This window comes from Lygodium microphyllum, chromosome 16 (assembly GCF_053477565.2).
Source record: "Lygodium microphyllum isolate KBCC chromosome 16, Lygodium_microphyllum_v1.1.10, whole genome shotgun sequence".
In the NCBI taxonomy this organism is placed as follows: domain Eukaryota; kingdom Viridiplantae; phylum Streptophyta; class Polypodiopsida; order Schizaeales; family Lygodiaceae; genus Lygodium; species Lygodium microphyllum.
This window is the reverse complement of record NC_141150.1, coordinates 82,991,934-83,017,387: the sequence shown is the minus strand read 5'-3', so window position 1 is coordinate 83,017,387 and position 25,454 is coordinate 82,991,934. Positions and strand designations below refer to the sequence as shown.

General features: G+C 38.8%; 1 protein-coding gene across 3 annotated transcripts in view; it reads right to left on the bottom strand.

The window, feature by feature from the left end:
• Positions 1 to 12,295: 12,295 nt before the first annotated feature.
• Positions 12,296 to 25,454, bottom strand: part of LOC148023043 (P-loop containing nucleoside triphosphate hydrolases superfamily protein) — a 127,754-nt gene continuing 114,595 nt past the window's right edge. The window contains exon 11 of one of the 3 annotated variants that reach the window (XM_087696046.1): positions 12,296 to 13,336. In XM_087696046.1, the coding sequence (XP_087552172.1) occupies positions 13,323 to 13,336 (14 nt within the window). In that variant the 3' untranslated portion in view covers positions 12,296 to 13,322. The remainder of the gene's footprint in view (positions 13,337 to 25,454) is intronic. The other 2 variants (XM_087696045.1, XM_087696044.1) reach the window with 2 other exon arrangements.

Here is a 25,454-nt window from a genome sequence, read left to right as displayed (position 1 = left end):
ATGATTTACTAATATAGAATAATTAATCTTGCTGATAATTATTTTTCTATCACATTCCATTCCATGTGAACACCATATTCACAATAAAACCCAAAAACTCACAATTTTCCTTAAAACTATAATGTTACAGGGTTTGCGTGTTTATAAAAGAATGATTAAATGATTGATTGTACTTGATTTCCTTAACACTTCTAATAAATCACAGCATTAACAACCATTTATCAATGGAATTTATCATAAAACAATTAAATTTACAACTTACTCAAAGAACCCGCACTTTATATTGTACGCATCTCGTAATTGGAGGCCCATTGATGCTTCCCAATAGTCGTTGACGCTCCTTCCAATCTCGATCTATGCTCCTCCACGCTCTAGCATCGTCCCATTATCAAAATCTCTCATCTCAGTCCACCCCCTTCTCTCATAGAATCAACAATGATGGAAACACACGACAAGAGGAGAGAGCAAAGAGAAAGACTAAAATCAATTCTCTTCATAGAATCCATCATTTCTGCTCATTCCTACAGTGATTGATGGCGAAGAAAATTGGGATCTCATGCCCCAAAGCATTCCTCTTTATTCTAATGACCAAGAAAACCCATTTTTGTGCCATGAAAGGATGCGCCGAAAAATGATGCCCACTCCTCTCATCATGATGAAGAAATGAGTTTATTCTCTCTTTTAATCAAGTGATTAACACTAAGCCTTAAAATATCAAATTTACTTTCTCATGTTCACACTTGGACATAAATGGTTTCAACCATTTTGGGGGGGCAAAAAAACTCAGAATCGGGATTTGATTGGATAGCCGACTCCGTGGCATCAAAATCTATCAACCTAGCCTCCCTCATGCACTTTCCGGTTCTCAAATCACATAGCTACTTTATAACGCAAAACCTTGTAAGAATTAAATGGGGGGTCAAATAGATTCTGATCGATGAAGCAAGACTTGCATTGCATTCCTGGCATTGAACTCTATCTAGGACAACTCTAGCTCGTCGATTCGCAATTGTTTCATTTTCCATGAAAATTTGGTCTTTTACGCCTCCTGAGCCACTTTTTCACTTCAAAAATGGGCTCTAAAAATCTGCTCTCACATGGTCTACAAGATCTTCTCCAAGGAAATGCTGCAAAGACTAAAGCCTCTCATGAATAAGCATATCAATGCAAGTCAATATAGGCTCATAAGTGATAGAAACATCACAGATAATGTGCTAAATGTAATGATGCCTACATAATGGCCTCAAGCCATGAAGCAGAAAACTGTCTTTCTTCAATTGCATATTGAGAAAGCTTTTGATAGAGTCAATTGGAGTATTATCAAACACACTATGCTAAAAATGGGGTTTAATGAAAGGATAGCTAACCTTCCATTCATGCTCTCAGAAGGAAGGGAGGCATTCATCTCTTTGGATAGGCTCTTATTGGATCCAATCAAGATTGGAAGAGTGGTGCGGCAAGGCTACCCCTTAAGCCCTCTCCTATTTGCCCTAGCATCACACCCATTTTTCTATCTATTGGATAAAGCAATTGAATCAAGAGAAATTGTGTGGGTGAAATATATGCATAAAAAACTCATGGATTAGGGCTATGCAAACAATTTGCTAATGACCCTAGAAGCCAAGAAGGACAATATGAACAAGGCCTTAACACTACTAGAAACCTTTCGAGCTGTAGCTAGATTCTCCAATCATTATGGATGACTTAGAGGCGCTGGGTTGGAAAGGCAATGTCACTAGAAAAGGATGCATTTTCAGATATTTAGGATATCCATTGGGGATTGGGGCACATGAATGTAGCAGGGTTGTATGGATCATGGATAAAATGAGGGAGAAAATATAGAAGTTAAATAAAATAGGGTGGCCCTTACATGTGAAACTCAAAACTTTGAACATCTTTATCTTCCTAGTAATTAACTTCTACCTACCCTTAATGACTTGGAACCGAATACTACAAAAGAGTGGGACTCCATGATAGGAGCCTTCCTATGGGGGAAGTCAAAACAAAAAAAAAAAACTTAGAACCAATTGTAATGCAAACTCTGAAAATGTCTAAGGAGGAGGGGGGATTGTGGTTAATGAAACTTGATGACCAAATCATCTCTCTAAGCCCCAACAAAAAGGCCACATGGGCTCCAATGTTAATGGACATACTAGCAATCAAACACTCAAGACGTTGCATATCTTGGGAGCCCAACAGTCATGGAAATAAAATGTAAACAAAATAGAGGTACTTAGGGAGGAATTACTAATTGATAGGGAAGAAAATATATTTTGGGCATGGTCATTTAGGTCCCCACTAGGGCTGAGGTGTTTGGAAGAAGATGTAGCATCCTTGCAAAGAAATGAATTTGTAGATTCAAGCATTGGATTAATAGTGATGACATTGATGCTGAGGAAATATGCATCCAACCCAACGTATCCAACTCACTTAGGGCAACATGGTTTCAAGTGGTGATCATATGCAAGGGTTTCAAGAGACACCCAAATGCAAAGAGCAATAAGTTTTGCATTTGGTAATTCAAGGGAAGAATTTCTAGAATGTCTTGTGCATGAGAGGATGTGAACTCTTTCATAGAGCTCTATTGGGCAATAGATCAAATGTGAATAGGCATTAGGGTATCAACATAGCATAAGAGACACTTCTCGGATGCTTATGTGGCTCCTAGGAAGTATACATTCTTTTAAAATACAAGGTCTTTTTATGGAAAATCATGTTAGGAGCTATATTTTCAAGAAGCAAGCTGAAAAGGAGGGGTATCATAGGTGGAAAATGCTCATGTGGGAAGGAAGAGACCCTACCCCACCTCTTCTAGAATGGTTGTAGAGCTAGACAAGCATGGGGCCAAGTTGCACACCACTTGAAACTAAACATTAGCGAGAAGGATGAGATATCCTTTTGGATCATTGGTCATTTCAAGCATCAAAGAAAGGCTAGAAAGGTAATATATTAAACAATTAAACTTTTCACACCACTAAGTATCATTTGAGGCAAGAAATACAACATGTTTTGTAAGGGAAAACAAGTCAATAGTCTAGGAGGAGATTGCAACCAAAGTCACTTGGTTTTGGATTTTAACTTGTAAGCTCACTCATGAATGTTGTGATTTTGTATCTAGAGTGATTATTATTTAATACATTGAATCTTTCTCATTTAAAAATCAACTTATTAAATAAAAGTATATATAAAACATATTTATCGTGTGTAAGGGGCTGAGATAGCCACATTGAATCTTTCTCATTTAAAAATCAACTTATGAAATAAAAGTATATATATAACATATTTCTCATGTGTAAGGGGTTGAGATAGCCACATAACAAAATTCATATTACAATGCAACATTTGATGTTTTATATTGAAGACACTATTAAATTTGATTGGATGATACAAGATTCATACATTGTTGTGATGCCATAAATCATTAAGAGTGACAAAATTTAAACTAGAAAGGGCTTTCCAATAGAAGTGAAATATTCTCCACCAAATATCCACAAACAAGTTAGAGGGAACCAAGTTTGATGAAGGGTTGAATCTATTAGCTATAAAACCATCCATAATAGCAAGTTAGTGAGAATAAACAAATCATTATGGGATGTAGGCATTATAAGTTCAACATGTGTTGTCATCCCATCACATCAAACTTAGTTACAAAAACTTGAGTAGTTGATGAAGAAGACATGTTACTCTTTCGGTAGATGCATATGTAGCCAAAGTTGCAAGTAAAAGATGATAGAAAATAATAGGGTGTGCATATGAAAGCCTTGTTTGGTTGTATGGATAAATGGAAAAGCTAAATGGGTAGACCAAGAGGAGGGATGGTGTAAATGACCCTTTAAAATAGGGTTCTTAACTAACCCTACCCTTACCTTCTCTTTGCTCTTTACTTTGTTTGCTTCTCCACCTTTACCAAGCCAATAACAACCATGGCAATTGATGTGATTGTTACAGTGGCCCCCCTCACACTTAAATTGTGCATTTATGAATCCTTTAATGGCTCCAAGTACAATCGTGCATATGGACAACATGCTAATCTATGCTTTCTTGGATCTAAATAGCCCTTATGCTCATTGCAACATAGTTGTTGCCCCCTCCTCAAAGCATATATGAAAATGGGTATGTTGCAAATCATCCCTTATGCTCATTGCAATACAGTTGTTGCCCCCTTCTCAAAGCATATATGAAAACGAATTGCTTCAAGTCATCCTTCACAAACATGGACTATACGGCCCCATTCAGAAGAACTTTTTGTAGTTTCTTGAAACTCCTAGCCCAAAACTCCACTCAACAATTGCATTTATAGAGTGTACCTCCTTCATGGTAAGGTTGGACTTGGGATAATTGGACAAGATATTTGCCTCATAATGGTTTATGTTGGCTACATGTCTTTCCTATCATCATGGCATATTCACAAAAAGATTAGATTTTTTGAGCAAATACAATATGTTTGCTTATTCAATTTAACATGCATGAGTCCCAAACGATCATTTAAAAATGGGAGCTTTTTATGACTATGGTATCAAGTGTCATGCATCTAGCACGCATTACCTTTGCTGCAAATTAAAAACCACAGCTAAAGCATGGAGTTTCATCATAACATAATTAAATAAGTGGGCTACTTACTAAAGAATACATGTCATGATCAACTATTTTAGAATGGCCACCCCATCTATAACCTTGATCTTAATGGATACATAGCTCCCTGATGTAATACACATTGCAATGATATTTAAAAACTATTGTGTACTTTTGTAACAGCTTGGAATCCTATATAATAGAGATCCTTATAGTGTCCCGACTTTGACTAAAAGCCTTATCTCCATTGGACAATTGGATGATGATAGATACCATATCTCTTTTGGTGATTCAACAATAAAGATTATTCATGGTAGTCTTGTTTTTACTAAAGATGCCAAGGTTGGTAGCATGTGCCCCTTGCTTGTATTTGGCTCTATTGATAATATTTTGGCAATATTTGATCTTCCTCATGTATCTCTATGGCATCACGGTCTTGGGTAGATGTCCCTTAAAGAAATGAAAATGCTCACTCATTTGCAGTATTTTCCACCTCTTAACTACTCATGTTTTGACTCTTGTGATCATTGTTTATATAGTAGGCAAACTTGTAAGTCATATAAAAAATGCGATTCTACACACATGGGTGAGCCATTGGCTCTTATGCATTTAGATGTTTATGGTCCCATGCCCTATCAATCATTAGGTGATGCACATTATTTTATTACATTTATTGATGATTATTCGCATAAGGTCTAGGCCTATCCCATATTGCTATGGTTGAGAATTAGTTAGGGCATAGGCTAAAATGCATATGATCTAACAATGGGGGTGGATATGTCTTTAAGGCCTTTGAGAAATTTTGTGATGAAGGGGTATAAGCATCAGTTGACCGCCTAATATACCCCACCCTAGAATGGTGTTGCAGAGTACATAAGTAGGACTATTCAAGAAAGAGTCTACAGTATGCTTAGTCATATAGGTTTACCATACTAGTTTTGGGTAGAGGTAGTTACTACTACAATTTATTTGATTAATATATATCCATGCACTGCTATTAGTCGTAGACTTACAGAGGATGTATGGTCTAGTAAACCTCCCTCATATGCACACTTGTGTATATTTGTCTTTCTATGAGGCTTTATCCTCTTGATCATTTTAAGCCCTCTATGCATTATGTCATGGTGATAGATGTTGGTGAGCCTCTCACTCATAAGGAGGCTATGCACAGAGGTGATAGTCACTCTTGGAAGAGGGCCATACAATCTGAGCATAATTCACTACAAAAAAATTGTATATGGGATTTGGTTTCTTTGCCCAACGAGAAGTTTGCATTTCCATGCAATTGCATATATAAGTTGATGAGTACCCTTGGTCACCCTAAGCCAATGTATAAGGCTAGATTGGATGTTAAGGATTTTAAGGAGGAGAAGGGAGTTAATTTTGATGAGATATTCTCTCATGTGGTAGTCAAGGTAATTTGTGGTAGCTAGCTTGATGTATGCCATAATAGCTAGTAGACTTGATATGACATTTGTAGTGGGAGTTATGGCTCATTATATGGCGACACCTAGCAAGTGACATTGGGACACTGTGAAGGGTATCATGAGATACCTTAGGGACATTGCACATATATACATATGCTATGGTGGCTAGGATAGTCGAGTCATGGGCTACACACACTCTTATTATGTAGGATATACAAATAGTAGGAAGTCCACCTCTAGCTATGTCTTTACTTTTTCTAGAGCAAATGTTTCTTGGATATCCTGGGAACGAAAATGCATAGCCTTGTCTACTATCGAGGTGGAGTATATTATTGCCACTAAGACTTGCAAGGAGGCCCTATGTTTAGATTGTCTAGTTGCAAACCTTGGTATGACTATGATTCCTGCATTGCATTTAGACTCTATGAGTGACATTTAGTTGGCATGTAATTTTGTCTTTTATGCAAAGACCAAGTACATTGAGGTCCATTATCACTTCACAAAGAGGTGGTTGAGGGAAAGCTCATAGAGCTTGTCAAGATCTTGTCTGATGAGAATATTGCATATCTACTCACTAAAAGTCTCCCAATGGTACATCATGCCTTAGGAAGATGATGCGTGTAGGATGAGATGACGTCTATTCCTCATCTTGTTGTACTTATATATACACACATTGTACTTTCAGTTTTTCCTTGTTTTCTCCATACTCTAGCACATTTTCCTTTAAGTCGGAGGTTGTTGGGGGTTAAATTTTGCTTGTGTCTAGCCACCTACATTTCCTTATACTTACCACCTGCACACCTATACATTGCATGTGGTAGTCGCCTATCACTATCACTTTATTCTTTATTATTTATTCTTTACATGAAAATAGAATAAGAAAAGGCAAGTCACACAATTCGATTGTGAGTTTCCACATATCGTCGTCTTCTCTTTTACTTGAACCTCCATAGCTTTTGCTTCTGCTCATGCTTCCATTCCTGCTGCACCTTTCAAACTGATGGAGTAGATTTGAGCATGGATTTAGAATAAGATGGCTTTGTGTGACCAACAAGATGGTCTATTATTGCTATGATGGATGAATTTGATGCAAGAGAAAGAGAAAATGTCTCTTTTGTCAAAGTGCTTTATGAGATGGTCAATTTCCCTACAATCATTTCCATATTAAGAAAAGTTATTCTTGTGGAAATAAAGTGGCTAGTTGGAAAGGCATGGAATTGGTTTTTTGTAAAGTCAAGATGTATGAATTCTTTTGGATAAATTTTAAACTTTGAGTGCTTATAATTAATGATAGTGTCAAGGAAAACCATTTGGTTATGAACATTTGATTAGAGGATGTCATTGTAGTATCTATAAACAATGAGAAAACATTCTTAATATGTCTCATATGTGAGTTCTAACCAATTTTTAGAAAAAAAATTAGTCAAAATATAATAGATAAAGGTCAAGAGCACGAGAGGCCCATGGGGATACCATGAGTTTGTCTAAATACTTTATGACCCAATTGGATAAATGTGTGATCTATGAGCTAATTGTTGATTTTAATAGTCTCTTCTAGGTTAAAAGAGAACAATCTTTTATTTTTAGACCAAGTTTTGCTACAAAAATAGGTGGGGAGCCCATTAAAGAGGATATCTAGTTTTGTTTTGTTTGCTTGAAATACTAATTTACAATGGTGGCAATGATAGTTTTTATCCCAGAGTCCCCATAATGAGGGATCCATTTGTAGCATTTCTTAGTGTTAGCCAAGCAAGTCATGTGCTACACACACTCTTATTATGCAGGATATACAAATAGTAGGAAGTCCACCTCTAGCTATGGCTTTACTTTTTCATGGTCTTGTCTACTATCAAGGTGGAGTACATTACTGCCACTAAGACTTGCAAGGAGGCCCTATGGTTAGGTTGTCTAGTTGTGAACCTCGGTATGACTATGATTCCTGCTTTGCATTTGGACTCTATGAGTGCCATTTAGTTGGCATGTAATTTTGTCTTTTATGCAAAGACCAAGTACATTGAGGTCCATTATCACTTCACAAAGAGGTGATTGAGGGCAAGCCCATAGAGCTTGTCAAGATCTTGACTGACGAGAATATTGCATATCTACTCACTAAAAGTCTCCCGATGGAACATTATGCCTTCCTTAGGAAGATGATGCGTGTAGGATGAGCTGACATCTATTCCTCATCTTGTTAAACTTATATGTACACATTGTACTTTCACTTTTTCCTTGTTTTCTCCATACTCAAGCACATTTGCCTTTAAGTCAAAGGTTGTTTGGAGGTTAAATTCTGCTTGTGCCTAGCCACCTACATTTACTTATACTTATCACCTACATGCCTATACATTTACTTATACTTATCACCTACATTTACTTATACTTATACTTATCACCTACATTTACTTATACTTATCACCTACATGCCTATACATTGCATGTGGTAGTCGCATATCAATCACTTTATTCTTTATTCTTTGCATGAAAATGGGATAAGGAAAGGCAAGTCACACACTTCGATTGTGAGTTTCCATATATTGTCTTCTTCTCTTTTGCTTGAACCTCCATAGCTTTTGCTTTTGCTCATGCTTCCCCTCCTGCTCCACCTTTCAAACTGGTGGAGTAGATTTGAGCATGGATTTGGAATAAGATGACTTTGTGTGACCAACTGGATGGTCTATTATTGCTATGATGGATGAATTTGTTACAAGGGAAAGAGAAAATGTCTCTTTTGTCAAAGTGCTTTATGAGATGGTTAATTTCCCTACAATCATTTCCATATTATGAAAGGTTATTCTTGTGGAAATAAAGTGGCTAGTTGGAAAGACATGGAATTGGTTTTCTGTAAAGTCAAGATGTATGAATTCTTTTGGATAAATTTTAAACTTTGAGTGCTTATAATTAATGATAGTGTCAAGGGAAACCATTTGGTTATGAACATTTGATTAGAGGATGTCATTGTAGTATCTATAAATAATGAGAAAACATTCTTAGTATGCCTCCTATGTGAGTTCTAACGAATTTTTAGCAAAACGAATATTCAAAACATAATAGATAAAGGCCAAGAGCATGAGAGACCCATGGGGATACTATGAGTTTGTCTAAATACTTTATGACCCAATTGGATAAATGTGTGATCTATGAGCTAATTGTTGATTCTATAGTCTCTTCTAGGTTAAAAGAGAACAATCTTTTATTTTTAGACCAAGTTTTGCTACAAAAATAGGTGGGGAGCCCATTAAAGAGGATATCTAGATTGGTTTTGTTTGCTTAAAAGACTAATTCATAATGGTGACAATGATAGTTTTTATCACAAAGTCCCCATTATGAGGGATACATTTGTAGCATTTCTTAATGTTAGCCAAGCATGCACTAAAGATTCTCTTTGGTAGTCTAAGAATGAATTCTAAGAGTATTCAATTAGCCAAAGGATCTAGATTTTCAATCCTAATGTTAGATATATATGACTATTGAACTTTTTTCATTTTTCTTGAAAGGTGTGTTTGCATGAGAGCAATAAAGAAGCACAACTAGTGGAAGGTTAGATAACAAGCTAGCTATTTCCTCATTATTAATAAAGACAAATCCAAAATCAAGCCCATTATTCCATCAAATGTTTTTTGTAAAATATTTTTAATAAATTAAAGTGACATTTTTAGGGACTTTATCTAACCCTTGTTGAAGTGCATGGATCTAGAGTATGGCTATGGTGGATGGAAGAGAAAGACAAAACTCATGATAACATTGACTTAGAGATAATGACTATCACACAAGTGAATTAGCTTCCAAGGTGGAAGCTTGCTCATAAACACAATCGTGTGTATGTAAACTATGACACTAACTGAAATAACAAGTACAATGGCATTTCATTCAAATGATAAGCAACAATGCTTTATAGTCTTTTGGGTACGTAGCACTTTTCACCACTATGCTTGTTGGATAAGTTGATTTCTAAAAAATTGCCATGCTAAAATGATTAATTAGTTAATGTCACAAATGACAACAAATGAATATTCAATGTGTTGTGCTCATTTAATTGCTGGCCATTCCAATATACATGACCAAAAGATGCCTTAAAATAAGTTCTATTATAATGGCATAAATCCACATAATAAGTATGAAATCACGTTGTAAGATAATGAAAAATCTCATTCATTTGTTTTGTGCCCATTGCAAAAGCAATGTGTGTGCACGCACGCGCACGTGCATGTTTTCCTCTTTTTGCATTTCTTCTTCTTCTCTTTGAGTTTCCTTGGTTGCATCTATTCATTTCATATTTTTTTGCCTAGCTAGTAGTTGACTCTCTGTAAGGGTTGTATTAACATTTGGATGCATGGCATACATATGTATATAGGACAAATAGGCTTTTAGTGAAACTATGGTAAAAGCAAGTTTCCGGTGGCCAATCCTATAACATAACAAGTTAGGACATCAACATCTCTATTTACTTACGGGGAGGAGATGGAGTATGTGGATTCTTACTAGGAGTCTTATTAATAGGGCCCACTTTCTCTATGAGAGAGCCAATAGCCTAGATTACCATCAAGGTCTCAATGATAGAGCCTACAAGTCTTATTGATAGGGCTCACTTTCTCCACGAGGCCAACAAAGACTAGATCAACATGAGGGTGTATAACATTGGGTGGTTTGGAGATGATATACTCCCAAATATTGTATTAGGAGCCTCGCACTAAATTATGTCTATTTGATAGATTGGTCACATCCACATTCTATGGCAAGTACAAGGCCCTAAACTTGACCAATACAATGAAATAGGATGCACATATGACAAATTAAGATTGACAAAGAGGCCTTTGTGACCATGATTTTTAAGATAAACAAAGGAAGGCTTTGGTCCCACAAAAGCTCATTAGAGTTGAGTTAACACCTAATCTAATTGTAATAGAGGCCCTCATAGAATTAGTATCATTCATGCATTGCTTGTGAGTTGCCTAAATATAGGTATACATAATTTGCTCCAATACTAAAAAATGCTCGTTGCTAATGTGGGAGATACTTCATATTGGTATGCTCAAATGTCATCCTAGTTTGCATTACATGGCTTTGGCATGGAGAGACTACTATGTTTTCAATATTCCCTTAATACAGCTCACACTTTGGGCCACTTATAAATTGGTAGGTTCATCAAACAAGACCTTATTTTAGTTGGATACTAGGACATGGATGACCTCAATACACAAGTTGGGGCAAAGATGATTCTATTGAGAGAATCTTCTACACTACAAATGATGGCTTTATTGTTCACTCCAAATAGACACCCACCTCTCATGGGATTAAATATGCTTTTGGCTAGCTATGCACCTCTTCACACTAGCTAAACATTTAAACTGACAAATATAGATCCCCACCCCCAAGGAACATGTGACAAATTTTTTAGTTAGTGAAGAACAACCATGTGAAGTTGATGCGAATCAAAAACATTTCTTGAAGTCCACATACTTTTGGCATACCGCCACCATGATGCCCTTGAAGAATTCTCTAGCAATGGATTCTTTACTTGTAGCAAGCCTATCAAAGGCTTTGGAGAAAGATGCAAATGAGGGTTATGAATGAGAAATGTAACTTAACTTGAAAATGATCAATATATGAATGAGAAATGAATACTACTAAGGGATGCTCACAAGTAAAAAATGAAATTTCAACCTTATTTGAAGCTATTCAGATCTCCAATATTGGTAGCAACTCAAGGACTTGGGAACTATCATGTTGGGTAATCTACCCCTAGCATTTTGAGCCAAGTATAACTAAAACGAGCTCACCTTCCAAATTTCCTCATAGTTCCCTATATAGAAAAATCTCTTTTACTTTCAAATCTACTTTCAAAATGGGCTTGCTTGTCTTCCAACCTAGCTAAATAATTTGCCTTTGGGCAGAAATTAACTTGGTACTTGAATCTAAAAACCAGAAGGCAACGTCCATTGCACATCTATTTGTACAACTACTTTTTGTTTGTCTTATATACTTAATCATGCACCAACACTAGTAAACGGAATCACATATGTATTGTCTTCTAGCTCACTTGCTACTACTGTGATAGATTTATTATATAGCAAGGAGAAAGCCATATCAATATAGTAAGATGGAAGTTTTCTAGACTGGAGAACTAGAAGGTATGCCTTTTGCCTGTTTCAGATCCATACCCAATCAAATATGCATTCATTCTTTTGATTCATATGCATCTGAGGCAGGATTGCCAAAAAGCACGTTAAATAATTATAATTTCAACATCGTTAAATTGAGACATAACTTGTAAAAAAGTTTATTTCAGTGCGGCTCAGAAGAGAGTACATTGGATGTACACGCATGCCATAATAATATAAAATGGGAGCACACATGATTATGCATGGTATAGTGATGTAACACGTCTTTCTTTATAACGAGACATCCAATAGTCTGTCAAAATGGGTATCCTTCATAACAAGGCCTAAGAAGAACGAGAAAGGGTAGAGAGACATGTTGAATCTTCATCATGGGCACTCTAGGAACAGAGGCAATCAGCTACAAAATATGGCAAAATACCGGAGGAACAATGAACCCTACCATACCTGAGGAACAATGAACCCTAACAGGAAACCCGTCCCTTCCAAGGAGCAAATCAGCTAAGACAGGCAAACAAGAAGGCCGAGGCAGCAGAATTGCATCTTTCACATTCACAATGTCGTCTTATGCTTTGATAGTAGCACATCATACATTTTACACTGCAATGAAGCATATACTTGGATAGAACATTACAGCCTTCCACATAGGAACTGGTCGATCCATATGTGTACCATGATCTAACAAATGGCATACCGCTGAACCAACCACCAAGGGCAAAATAAGAGGTGGGAAAAATGGCATTATCAAATAGCCCCTAGAAGCTCTTAAGCATTCCCATGTGATGGGAATGCTCTTGCATTTATGTCATAAGAATTCAATCCCATGATCTTAGCCCACATGCTCACCATGTTACAAACCTGCTTTACAATTTGTGGGATTGTGACTCCCATAGGTCATAAACAAATAGCATGAAACACCCTATAGGGAAACGGCTCTCTGTGTGTGGGTTAATATGAAGATCTATACACACTCAAATTTTTACAATGCACTGAGAAACCTTTCAAGGTATTGAAAACTCATTGCAATTCTAGGCCAAATCACCTATGCACTAGATATCTTACCCATTTTAAGTTGGTGGAATCACATATTAAGGAACTTGGAGCTACTCTGAACCTCCCATCAGCTCATCGACCTACCATATCCACTGCTTTAATCACCAGATCAGCAAACACCTTAGTTCTGGCTATAATCTCTGCATTTTTTCTATCATTGTATTCCACCTGTCACAAGCTCATTCTTTAGAAAGTAACAAGAATATTTGGAACACAATAGTTTAAAACATGTTATAGCTGGAAAACATAAAACAAGACAAGTGAAATTGTTATAGACCTTACAAGAGCAAAGCTCAATTACACATCCTTTCATGTCAATTTATTCAACTTCAACAAGAAATCCTCCTTATGCTACCTTATCAAACCTAACTTGATTGATTTGTGAAATTACCTCCCTTACCGATACCATCTCAGAAGAGTAAAAACTTTGTAACGAGGACGTGAAAATTTAAGATGCTTTAATCTTGCTGATAACATTTGATTGAATTATTAATCAAATGAGCAAGATTGTTTAGCACATGTGATGCATATGGCAGTTATTTCATAGTAATAGGCCAAGGACCCTTGAGGATGCAATGGATGCCAAAGGCAAAAAGTGTAATAAGTTATGTCTGACAGGTACTAGGTGGTACCCGGTGTCAAATTTTGGCCTAGACCAATTTATTGCCTACTAATATCAGTGGTGACATTAGAGACTAGGTATTAATTAATTAATTTATGCCAATCTAGGGGTCAATAACTGCTCAGGGTTACTTGGAAGACAAATTGGCTAAGCCAATTTAATTATTTTTAGAATTAATATTCTGAAAATTAATTTAATAAGCTAGATAATGCTAGAAAATGGGATTAGAAGGTTGTCCCTTGGCAAAACTTATCCATACTTGTGAGAAAAACGTTTTTAGGGGCTGGTGAAAGTCTATTCCAGCCATTGTGAGAGAAAAGGAGACTGTTAGAGAGCAAGAAGCTGCTAATGTGATTTGCAGCCCACTAGGGATCAATCCTACAGCATGTGACAGTAGTTTGGAGCCCTCCACGGACAAGTGTTAGCAGCCTAAGATCCTTGTGGTGTAGATGACAGCATACAAGAGGGATGGCAGTCTTTCTGGTAGTCCTAAGCTGTATGACTGTCTGACTAAAGCAGCAATAGTTTTTCAATGTTTCTCGCGATGAAACTCTAAAATTTCCCTCTCCGTAGCATTCTCTCTCATCCTCCGATCATCTCTCAAGTTATCTTAGCATTTTCAAGTAGTTTGTATCATCAGAGGAAGAGATTTCAGTCAATCTCTACTGTAAACCCTAATTTACAAGCAAAAATTAGGGTTTTGACAACTGCCACCAGATGTGTGCTCAAAATTGAGGGCCTAAGACTTAAAATCTAGCAACTGAAATTGAGAAATTTCAGGGAGATTCAAAAGGCCAACCAACCAATGTCAAATTTGGAGCTGAATTTGTCTTTCAAGAAGCAGTGTGAAGGCCAATCCCTAAGCAAACCAAGGGGCAAATTAGTATAGAGGCTTGTCGGTCAGTTTGACAGCAAGAGGCACTTGGATTAACGGGGGAGATCAGAGGATCTGAATTGTACTCCTTGCATTTACAATATAAGATAAAGAAATACCGCAAGAGGCGCCAATCTTAGGGTCAACACAGTGTCCAACGTCCAAGATTAAAGTGATAAAGTGTGCATTTTCACATAGTTGTCAGGTACGAAAGATACGATACAGTACGGTACAATAAAATACGGTACTAAATGGTACCTTAAGATTTTATAAGGTACGGTACGATATTCGTACAATTAAAAAAATAACTTGATTATTTTGGACAAAAGATAATAGAATAGATATTTCAAGTCTAAATAGCAATGCTATTAGAGTATATAACATGAGTACTTATGAGGGTAACATGCCAAAACCTAATACAGAATGCGCAACATGCGCTACTGCTACCTACAACTTATAACTACATAGATGGCAGTTGTATGATCATACATGCATGATCATACAAATAAGAGAAGTGTGGGCTTGAGAGAAATTGTTTGAATCTCAAATAACCTAATCTCATGGGAGAATCATATTAATATAAGGAGCATTTAGCTCGTCCCAAAGTGCAATTCGAATGGGAAAGATACATCTATTAAGTTGGTACCTTATGGTACTAATACGTAAGATATGGTACCTAAAGTATGGTATAGTATCAAACCTTTCGTACGTGATACTAGTGCAACTAGAGAGAGGAAGAGGCTAGAGAGAGAGAGAGAGAGAGAGAGAGAGAGAGGGTGTGAGAAGCTTGAGAGAGAGAGAGAGAGAGAGAGAGAGAGAGAGAGGTTTGGGGGAGAAATAAGAAAGAAAGAAGAAAAAGAAATGAAATGAGAAAGAAAAAAAGAAAGTTGTAGACTTAAAGTAGAGTGGCAAAAAAGTGCCCATTTTTTCGTATGAAATCGTACGGATACATACCATACAGATCATATCGTACGGACATACCGTACGGATCGTATCGTACGGATCAGTCCGTACTACATACGGAGACAACCCAGCATTTTCAATTTATGTGAATTTTCGGCTTGCTATAATTAGTGCTTGATCATGTTATTTACCACCCTATCTGAGGAGGAAGGCTAGTTTCATGGTTCCATTGTTGGGATACCATCGATTTCTTTGGATGGGTGGACTCGAGGTTTGTGATTGAAGGTTAGAAGCTTTGCTCTAGTGCTAAAACTGTGTTCAGCTAAGCATTACAGCAAGAAAGTCTTGAGTAAGTGAGATGGGATCAAGTAGGGATAATGCCTCTCAATCTCAAAATTCACAAAATGTTGGGAAAATGCAATGCTTGATCTTGGACAAGGCACGCAACATGAACAACAAGCTAATAATGTTGATCTAGACCAAAATGTGGATCCTTCTAGGTCTCTTGAAGTTGATGACCAAGAGGAAGAGGAATTTGATGACAAGTGTAAAGATCAGCTAAGAACAGCAGCTGAAATGTTTGTGCAATTCGCAAATGATCCTCAATTTGTGCACTTTTTGAACTCTTAAGGGAGGGCGGGAAAGGCAAGAAGAGGAATCGACTTTGAGAGCTTTGGGACAGCAAGATACATTGAAGAAAGAGCCAATACAACAGCATGATGTTCCAAACATGGATAGTGAGCATAAGCAAATGATGCTGGTAGGGCAATTGATCCATATGCAAGGAAGTGCCAATCCAATGTTTTTTTGGACAGCTAGGAATTTATGGAATTATGGATTAGTCAGGTTACTTTGGTGGTAGCACTAGTTTCCATGCTATGGTGGATTAGGGATGAAAAGATTCATATGGCTGGTAAAATGCATATTCCCATGCACACTCACATTGCAATGGTCTAAACTATGCAAACAATAATGTTTCCTAATGCATTTGGTGCTTCTAGCATGTTAGGTACACATGAGGGGCTAGTCAACTGGATGCAATGTTACATGTTAAGTTGGAATTGCAGTAATGTGAAAGTATAAAGCATCACAATGCTTAAGGAGAAAAAATGCCTATAACCTAGTGGAGGTTTGAGGCAATTAAAGTTAGAGGTAAAGTTTCCATATACTTCTTGGTGAAGCTTCAGCATTGTTTCACTGATAGATACCTTGGCAGCAGAGGTTTGACGCTCACTTGGCAGCAGACCATCCTCAATTGTTGTAGCTTTACCTAGATACCTTGCAGTTAGAGCCAACTTCAATTCGGGCTCAGTCAAGTTCAGCAGAGTAGGAGTTCAGAGTATTACCTGATGCTCAAGGGGAAGATAGCACTTTCACTCCAGTTGTGAACAACTCTCATATGTAGTGGATCTCAGATGTATTTAGCATGCATCCAAGGTATTATGTTGATGATATGTCTGCCATGGGGTCACTACTTAGTGTACTAGTCACTCTAACATGTATGCAAATGAGTATGAGTTTCACCTGGGCACTAAAACTATACTTATGCATCAGTTTATGATCAATTTGGCATGAGTTTTTGCCTCAGTTTTGAGATCAAATTCTGATAAGTTTCAGCTCTGTTTTTTATTAGTTTGAGAACTGTTCGTGGTCATTTTTGGAATCAGTTTTTGCATCAATTATTGATCAATTTTTGCAATTAGTTTGTGATCAATTTGAGATCACATTGGCACCAGTTTGTGATCAGTTCTCAAATCAGCAAGTCATCAGTTTATGCTCAGGTTTCAATTGTTCACAACTAGTTCCATGGACAACAACATGTTAATAAATGCCATTGGTAGTTTCAGCCATGGTTTATGCTAAGAATATGCTTTACTATGGTTTTGAAGTCAAAATTGTTAAGAAACATGAGTTATGGATGTCTCCAATGGATTTTTAGTAACAATTCTAGACTAATTTTCAATTTTATGTTATGTATATGCTGGCTGGAAATATTCAGCAAGGTTTGAGGCATATGGCATGGTTGGACGACAGTGGCCAATCTTGTGATTGTGATGCCTTCTGGAAATTCCAATGCAATATGCTTTCTTTTGGCACAGTGCAGTGCAATCGAGGACGATTGCAGGGATTTCAAGGGGAATGTCTGTCACGGGACGTGAAATTTGGAGATACTTTAATATTACTGATAACATTTGATTAAATTATTAATCAAATGAGCAAGATTGTTTAGCACATGAGATGTACATGGCAGTTATTTCATGGTAACAGGCCAAAGACCCCTAAGGATGCAATGGCTTATGAGAAAAACTTTTTTAGGGGCTGGTGGAAGTCTATTCCAACCATTGTGAGAGAAGAAGGCTGTTAGAGAGCAAGGAGAGGTTGCTAATGTGATTTGCAGTCCATTGGGGATCAATCCTACACCATGTGACAGCAGTTTGGAGTCCTCCACGAGCAGGTGATAATAGCCCAAGGTCCATCTAGTGCAGATGACAGCATACAAGAGGGGTAGCAATCTTTCTAGTGGTCCTAAGCTACAAGTGACAGCTCCCATGGCTGTTTGAGTAGGGCAGCAACAGTTTTTCGGTATTTTTTGGGACCTAGGTCTCTTGAAGTTGATGACCAGCAGGAGGAAAAGAATTTGTGACCAACGTAAAGATCAACTAAGGACATCAGGTGAAATGTTTGTGCAATTTGCAAATGATCTCTAGTTTGTGTGCTTTTTGAACTCTTAAGGGAGGGCGGCAAAGGCAAGAAGAGAAAATCGACTTTGACAGCTTCGGGACAGCAAGATCCATTGAAGAAAGAGCCAATACAGTAGCATAATGTTCCAAACATGGGTAGTGATGAGCATAAGCAAATGATGCTAGTGGGGCAATTGATGAATATGCTTGCTATAACTAGTGGGGCAATTATTGTCTTAGTGAGCTTGCTGTAACTAGTGGGGTAGGTAAATGTTGGCTCCAACAAAGTGTAATTGAGCAAAGCAAGAGATAGAGACCTTTAACAACAAATAGACTCCAAATACACTTGCTTTGTTATCTATTCGCTTCTTGAGAGTGCTGAGATGGAAGACAGACATGTTTTGAAAAGCGTGATCCAAAGGGAGGGAAAAGACTCCATAGAGTTTTTAATGATACACAAAGGAACAAGAATGATGATACAACACCCCTATTTATAGACCATATGGTACATGACTAGGAGCTTAAATTTTAATAGCTTCTCTAGAAGTGTTTTGACATGGTATGAAGAGCATGCACACTAAAAGATGTGTTCTGATACACAATGATATTCACAAATGTAAGAGATTATTTGCCACAAACTAGTAAAAAAGATCTCTCTATGCTATTTTGATAAATTTGCATTTGATTTTTCTACTTACAACGTTTTTCTTGAAAAAAAGCATAAATAGTAATACTTGAAAAAAAGATATCCATTGGATAATTGTGGAGTTAAGTTGGCTACTAGTGAGTGAGCCACGAGTCATGGTGGGCCCACCTAGCATACTCTGCATGATAGTACATACTTCAACATACATGACATAAGCACCCAAATCATACCATATTCATGTTTGCACACCAAAAGGATTAATGGTTGGAGTATGAGTTAAATTTGCATCATAGAAAGTTACATTTAATATGATCACAGTTGATGTTTATCTATTGTGCATACATTGGCTGATTGCTTAGATTGTGTGAAACCTCTCATGGGAGAATGTCGTAGAGGTCTAATATTGCTCTAGCATGCACTCTTAAAAAGCTTTCATTTGAAACCCGTATTGGGGGTTGATAAATTCTAAGGGATAAAGAAAAGGGATATCAGATTGCCCTACAAGGAATGATCTAAAGAAATAAGGATCTCCTAAAATTTAGGACTCACTATTTAAGTAAGTTTTGCACCCCCCACAATGTCTCCTAAACTTGGTTGTATAGTTTTGGTAGTTTACACCTTGAATGTGGTGGTAGGTGAACAAGCCCATCATTTTTCTCCCTTCTTGTAGTGCCTATGGCGCACACAAACTACGTACCAAGGAAAAAAGACACGCGGATGTTGATGGCGTCGTGTTTCCTTCGGTCACTCCATGTGTCAATGAGATTAGAATAACCAAAGTTCATCCATGCAGCTCGAATAGAATCAAGGGGTCTACTGATCCTCCTCCTCTTCATCAATTTTCTTTGTTCACATGTCATTGTAGGTGTCACTGGTCCATTTATAGAATGGATCTCCATTGGCAATGGCTTGTACCATCTTCTTTCATTGCTCTTGCTTTGGGACATTAAATGCAAGATTGCACTCCATAATAGTGCATGCAATCTCAATGTTTGCAAGTCATTGCCTTTCTCTTGGAAAGGCAACTGACCCTCACATATTACCGAGGGCTTGGCAAAGAGTGGATTGCCTCTCTGGTTGTGCATGAACCTCCATTCTTCAAAGCTAGATGTAGATGTCAAGCCGGCACCACCATTGGTGGAGGTATCAATCCAAGATAGCCTATGTTGGAGGCTTCATCATGGAAGGCTACCAATGCCAAAATGCCACCTTCTCTGGTAGATCCCCCTCTTATCTTGGCGAGAATCTTCTCAGCAATGTTTGGTGCATCTCCTTGCATGGAGTGACTCGCTCTCCCTATCTTTGAAAGGTGTTACAAAAGTTGAGTCACTCCACTTGTATAGCACTTCCACAATACTTGCACATTGAATGATGTGAGTTGGACTTCTTTGCATCCTCCACATAGAGGCTTGATCATGGGGACACGATCAGTGCTAATGTGCTGTCTCCTCTAGTAGATCCCCTTCTTATATTGGTCAGAATCTTGTCCACGATGCATTGGGGCATCTCCTTGCATGCAACATGGGCACCTCATGTTTCTCATGGGTCATGATACCAATGGAGGCTTTGTAGGGGGAGGGAAGAGAGAGAGAGATTCTATTGGCAGCTGAATCTTGTTTAGTACGCAGGCCTTCTACCTCCGGAGGATTTAGTCACCTCAAACTTTAAAGAGACAGTGAGAGGCTTGGGGAAGAGAGGGGGTGTGAGAAAATTGAAAGTTAGAGAGAAAAAGAGAGACAAAGAAATATATCTTAACATCTTCTCAGCCAAAATCGGCCAATGAGACAAACTCATGTACAATGTGGATTGCCACTAGATAGTAAAATGTGATATATTGGAAGTAATATAATGTAAAAGAAGCCAAGGCAGTATACAAGACCAAATAGTGCTCGTATAGGGATACAATAGGAGGATGAGATAGTATGTGTCTAGCTGTGTGGTTGAATGATACTCGTATATCTAGTTCTACCCAGTCCGGATTTGGGGGTAGAGTACATCATATATCCCGAATGAAATAGTATGAGGGTAGCATCTAGACTGGGTCCTCAACTCTGTCAATTGCTGCTCATGTCGATAGCAGATCTCCCTCATCGCTCTTTGATGTAGTATCTAAGTCTAATATCCCTATATCCATGGGCGGCATGCTACTCTGATCTCCTCGGCTCTCTGGATTGTCACCCCTCTCTGCATGGGTGTCGTGTGGGTGGTCACTGTCTGGAAGAAATCAGTAGGCTCTGACTAACGCTCCTCTCTCTGTGTAGTGCTAGCCTATAGGAGTGATATGTGGAGCCTCTAAATCTCAACTAGGAACTGGCCCAAGTGGCAATGGTGTGGGGACTCCATAACTAGTCTGAGTGAGGTGTCTCCTCCAAATAGAATGGGGTATTTAGCTTAGATTGTGCTACAAGCTCTACATCTACAAACGTAGTTCTCCTCACTCTTTGCCTACTCCTGGCATAATTTGCGAATCCGCTCAACTCTAGGGATGTGGGCTACTCTCCCAATCTTGATCTCAAGCTAGTGAGAGGATACTCTGAGTTGGTCAATGGCTCCCCGTCTCTCACATGGCATATATACATCTAGGCATCCAAGCCTCTCAATGAAGTCATCCATGGTAGTCCGCATGAAGTGGTCTTTGTAGTAAGACGTCTTCGAGGGGAGAGGCTATCTAGGTGATAGCCATGTATACTGTATGTACAACTAGTAGAGATTGAGATTGTGTCATGACCAAGTTCCTCTTTGTGGTAGGTGTGTATAAAGGAGGAGTCAAGATCATACTCAAAGGGGGGAGATGGTCCGTGCCGATCCCATATCCTATAAGCCAATGCTCGACTTGTGCATACCATGAAGTCTCTTGCCCTGCTTGAGCTAGTTGCCTAGAGGCCTCAAAGGCCCTCCTAGGTAGTCTATCTGGATGCATATCATGTACTCTATATATGAAGCTGATGCTCAGAAAAGGGTCTCCATCATCATGGGGGGTGCAATGAACTCCGCTCGGATAATCTCATGTGGTACTTATGGTTTGCTGTAGATCATTTGTGAGAGCATAATGACCTGTGGTCTCTCAATCTATGTCTATAGGTATATATAGCCACACCAAGGATCCAAAGAGGTGCACCATACATCATGGCTGGAGTGACCAGTGTGTCAAATAGCCATCTCCATGTGCAAGGCTCTTGGAAGCGTGCCTAGTGACATTGTCTCTCCATCATGGCTAATGCTGCATATCCTTGTGTAAGTCGGTCTCTGGCTACACGTGCCATGGTAAATCTCCTAGCAGATGTAGTAAAAGTGATCCCTAAGTAAACGTATGAATCAAGCTCCGCCTCTCCAGCTCCTAGGGTAAAGACTGATCTCCTCCTCACCAAGGCTCATGTGTGGAAGATCAAGATCTTGGTTTTCCCAAGACTAACCATCAATTTGCGCTGCGTGCAGAAGTCATGAAGGGTGTGGCGATGTTGTACACCTTCCTATGATTCAAAGACCAAAACAATATTGTCAACATAAAGCATAATGGAGACAAGTATACTTGCTATCTCCACCCCATCGCCGCCTCCTCGTGTAATGTGATCTTGTATCTTGTCGATGTAGAGAACAAAGAGTGGGGGGAGAAAGGATACCCCTGCTTCACTCCAATGGTGCTGGAGACCATGTCTAAAATACCTCCTCGACATCTCACTCGGCCCACCACCCATTCATTCAATGCATAGATGCCCCAAATCATGTCTAATGGGATCCTCAATGTTTGCAACCTCTGTAATAGTCTATCTTGTGGAACTCTATCAAAGGCTTTCCAGAAATCCACAAAGCAACAATAGAGCCTCTTCTTTCTCATTTTCGCTTGCTCAATCATGCTCCTCAAGGTGAAGATGTGGTCGAGTGTAGAAAATCTTTGTCAGAAACTAGCCTGTACTATTGCTCGAAATCTCCCTCTCTCTGCATATGCACTCAATTCTACCTCTAGCACTACTTTGTATATCTTTGTCAATGTGTGGCCTGCCATGATGGCTTTGTAGGTACCTTGATCTAGGGAGTCTCCAGACTTATGGATGGGTGCACTGGTATTCATGGTCGACACCTCTGGGCAGCCCTCCACTAGAGCCCTATTGAACATAAATGCAGATCCCGACCATTTCTTTATCCTGTTGTAAATGATAAGATGGTGTCGCAACCCTAGTTCTAGTAGGAACTGGCCATAGCGAGTACTATCTCCTCCAGTACCAACAAATATTCTAAATGTGCCTACCTCCTTTATATCCATCACCTAGAGCCTCCCTAGATCCCCAAAATCATATGTCACACTATCTGCTCTACATCCTAGCATTAAAATCTCCTACCAATAGAATCTCTCCATTTGGAATAGTATACAATCTCATCTAAGAAGTCTATGAAAGGGTACTCTCCTCCATCCCCCTCTCCCTCTTGTTGTTGGGGCTGCCTGGTAGCATATCTCGACCCCCATGGGAAAAAGTAGCAAAGGGTAATATATACCATCCAACTACAGGAGATCTCTACCCTGATCCACATGTATCGTGCGTCGAGATCTCACACCATGATGTGGACTCTATCCTATAGATCTTGCCTAACCACTCCTCCTGATCCGTGAATGGTGCCCTAATGTCTCGTGCAGCTCCTATATGTGGACTCCCATATATATCCCTCTACTCTACGCAATCCCCTCTTGGGACTCTAGTGTGTCTCTATGATCAAAATGACCTCACAATCCTCCATCAACCCTGGGTGTGTCCATAATGAGCCGTTATAGTTCCAACCTGTCATACGTATCTCTAAAGTATTTGTCTCATAGGTCGTGTGACATAATGTGACATTAAAGTGATATTTAATGTGACATTAAAGTGATATTTAATGTGACATTAAGGTCACAAATATTGAATGTGACATTAAAGTGACATTTAATGTGACATTAAGGTAAATCAAGGGGAACACGCACGAGGATGACCGTCCGCACTCTTGGGCGCCCGAACGGGGTTAAGGGGAGCCTAGAACTAAAAAGAGTCCAAGAATAGTAGGATTCACCAAGGTTTGACGGCTAGCAATCGGATCACGATGGTCAGGCCAGCAATATACTAGGCAAGGCTGGGAGGTGAAAGAAATCACTCGTGCTCACCCATCCCGACTGTTTTCTTCTGGCTTCATAGTCTTCTTCTGAGTCATCTGTCATTGGTATCAGAGCCTATGGATCAACGGACATGATCCGTCATCTGCCAGGTTGCCTGTTACTCGCCAGGATGTCTGTCTTCCGTTAGGTCACGCGTTGCCCGCCAGGATGCCACTCGCGTGAGGGTCGCCCACCATTCATTAATCGTCAAAGACCCTTTCGAAGTAGTTACGTGTAGTGTGCCACGTCACGTAGGTGACACTTTGTGAAACGACTGACGTGAGGCGAAAAACGACCAGGCGTGAGGAACAAAGGACCCGGCGCAGGCGTGAGGCAAAACGACCCGGCGTGAGGCGAAAAGGGATTCGTTTCTGGTCAACGAAAGGCGAAATGTGCAAAGGCGTCAGCTGCGTCAGCTGTGAGGCAAAATATGAAGAAGCTGTGAGGCAAAACATAAAGACGACTGCTGTAGTCGTGATGATAAGTACCAGCATTTGAATCGCCAACGACGGACTGAAATCAGCCAGATTTGTCACACATATAAAAGACATATTTGTGGTCCAAGTGATGGTCCCGTTTTCTGCTGAAGAATTTCATTTTCAGCGTGACTGGTCTAGTCCGGGAAGATAAGAATTGTTCCTCACTCTTCGGGCTTACTAATAAATCCAGCAGCAGCTGCCCTGCCATTAAAACCAGGGAAGTACTTTACTTTGTATGCAAATTTCTTATCTTTGCTTTCCAATTCCAGTGTATTAATGGCAGAAAAAGGGAAAGAGAGAGTAATGGAAGGTTCTAGTTCTAGGGACCACCCTATGGTAGATCCCCATGAACCAGAGATGCAAGAAGAACAGTGGGAAGAATTTTTTGCTACACGAGAGCAATTTGATGATCTTATTGCTCGTGTGCAAGCTCAGGGGTTTCAAATGGAATTTTTAACCCAAACACTCACTGAAATAAAATCTCAATTAACTTTATTGTTAGAAAGAGATAAAAATAAGATAGAAATCTCGGATGTCCCATCTTCATCGAAAGATTTAGATGTGACTATGCGAGATCCTAAGGAACCCCACCATAAATTAAGGGATAATCCAGTTCTAAAGGATATGAAACCCCCTCAATTTCACGGGGAGAAAAAAGATAGAAATAAAGATACAATCTTTAATTTCCTCCAAAAATGGGAAGATTTACATAAACTTAAAAATACCCCACCACATCTCCAAGCACTGGAGGCTAGTTTAACTTTGGGACCCAAAGCATATAAGTGGTGGCAAACTTTAAAGGAGGCAAATAAAATACCTGAAACTTGGGCTCAATTTGAATCCGTCTTTTTGAAAGAATTCCTTCCTGAAAATGAAATGGAAAGAAATTGGGAAGATTGGGATTATGTTAGACAAAAGGAAAGACCCCTGTTGATATATCTGGAGGAATATCCTGAGATAAT